Consider the following 1,167-nt stretch of genomic DNA (forward strand, 5'->3'; position numbering starts at 1 on the left):
CCCCCTGTCCCACACAGACCCCCCCTGGGCTGAGCCCCTCGGCGGGGCCGTTCCTGCACATGGCTGTGTCCTTCACCCACCGACACCTCGCGCTCTTCTCCGAGTCTGGCACCGTCTGGATGGGGATGGCCTCGCTCAAGGTGAGCTCACCTGGCCTGGGGGATCCTTGGGAGGGTCCTGTGGGGGTCAGACCATGCTTGGAGAGCCCTGGGGGTCATGCTGATGCCTTCCCTGTCCCCTAAATCCAGCCCTTTCCYGATCAGCTCTGGCCCCAGATGGAGGCAGATGTGGCTGGACCCCTGGTTCCTTCCAGAGCTGAATCTGGAAGCTCCCATGGGACCCTGTGGTGGCACAGCACCCACCCCACATTCCCAGTGCCTGTCCAGGTGCATCCCTGATCCCTCTCCTCTCCCACAGGAAAAATTCTGCGAGTTCAGCACCGGCATCCGCTCCCCGCCCAAGCAGATGGTTTGGTGAGTTGGGGGGTCCCTGCCCTGCCCTTTGGGGGTCCCTGCCCTGCCCTGGCACCCCCAGCCTCTCCCAGGGTGCCCTCGGCTCTGTGGGACCCTCTGGTGTTCCTGCTCTGGGTGTGGGGGTGCAGGGACTCGGGGTTAATGGGATGAGAGCGTTCCCTTGGCTCTTGCCACCCCACTGTTCTTTTGGGATGAACAGGGCCCTTTGCTGTCCCTGCTTCAGGTGTGGGGTCACAGGGGACTGGGATTCACAGGATGGGGCCCTCCCCAGCTCTGTGGGACCCTCTGCTGTCCCTGCTCCATGTTTGGGGTCACAGGGACCTGGGGTTAATGGGATGAGGGTTCCTTTGGTTCTGTGGGGTCCTCTCAAGTCCCTGCTCCAGGTTTGGGGGGCACAGGGATTTGAGGTTAATGAGATGAGGGTCCCTTTGGTTCTGTGGGGTCCTCTCAAGTCCCTGCTCCATGTTTGGGGTCCCAGGGACCCAGGTTAATGGGATTGGGGTCCCGCAGGTGCACGCGGCCCCGCAGCCGGCAGCGAGCCGTGGTGCTGGCCTGGGACCGGCAGCTGATGGTGGTGGGCAATTCCTCGGAGTGCATCCGGTATCCTTTGGGAAAAGGGAACCCTCCTGGTGCTGCTGCCACCTCCTCTGTCACCCACACCGGTGTCCTGGGTGTCCCCTTGGTGTCCTGTCCC

The 1,167-nt window shown here is 63.4% G+C and overlaps 1 protein-coding gene across 1 annotated transcript in view; it reads left to right on the forward strand.

Moving 5' to 3' along the window:
• Positions 1 to 8: 8 nt before the first annotated feature.
• The window catches only part of VPS16 (VPS16 core subunit of CORVET and HOPS complexes), a gene marked incomplete at its 5' end in the record, with an annotated part of 10,196 nt that continues 9,037 nt past the window's right edge, over positions 9 to 1,167 (forward strand). The window contains 3 exons of the mRNA XM_057388576.1: positions 9 to 140; positions 418 to 473; positions 984 to 1,155. Of these exons, the coding sequence (XP_057244559.1) occupies positions 9 to 140; positions 418 to 473; positions 984 to 1,155 (360 nt within the window). The remainder of the gene's footprint in view (positions 141 to 417; positions 474 to 983; positions 1,156 to 1,167) is intronic.

The sequence above is a fragment of the Malurus melanocephalus genome, unplaced genomic scaffold (genome assembly GCF_030028575.1).
Source record: "Malurus melanocephalus ecotype Western Australia unplaced genomic scaffold, MMel_1.1 scaffold_2123, whole genome shotgun sequence".
Classification (NCBI taxonomy): Eukaryota; Metazoa; Chordata; class Aves; order Passeriformes; family Maluridae; genus Malurus; species Malurus melanocephalus.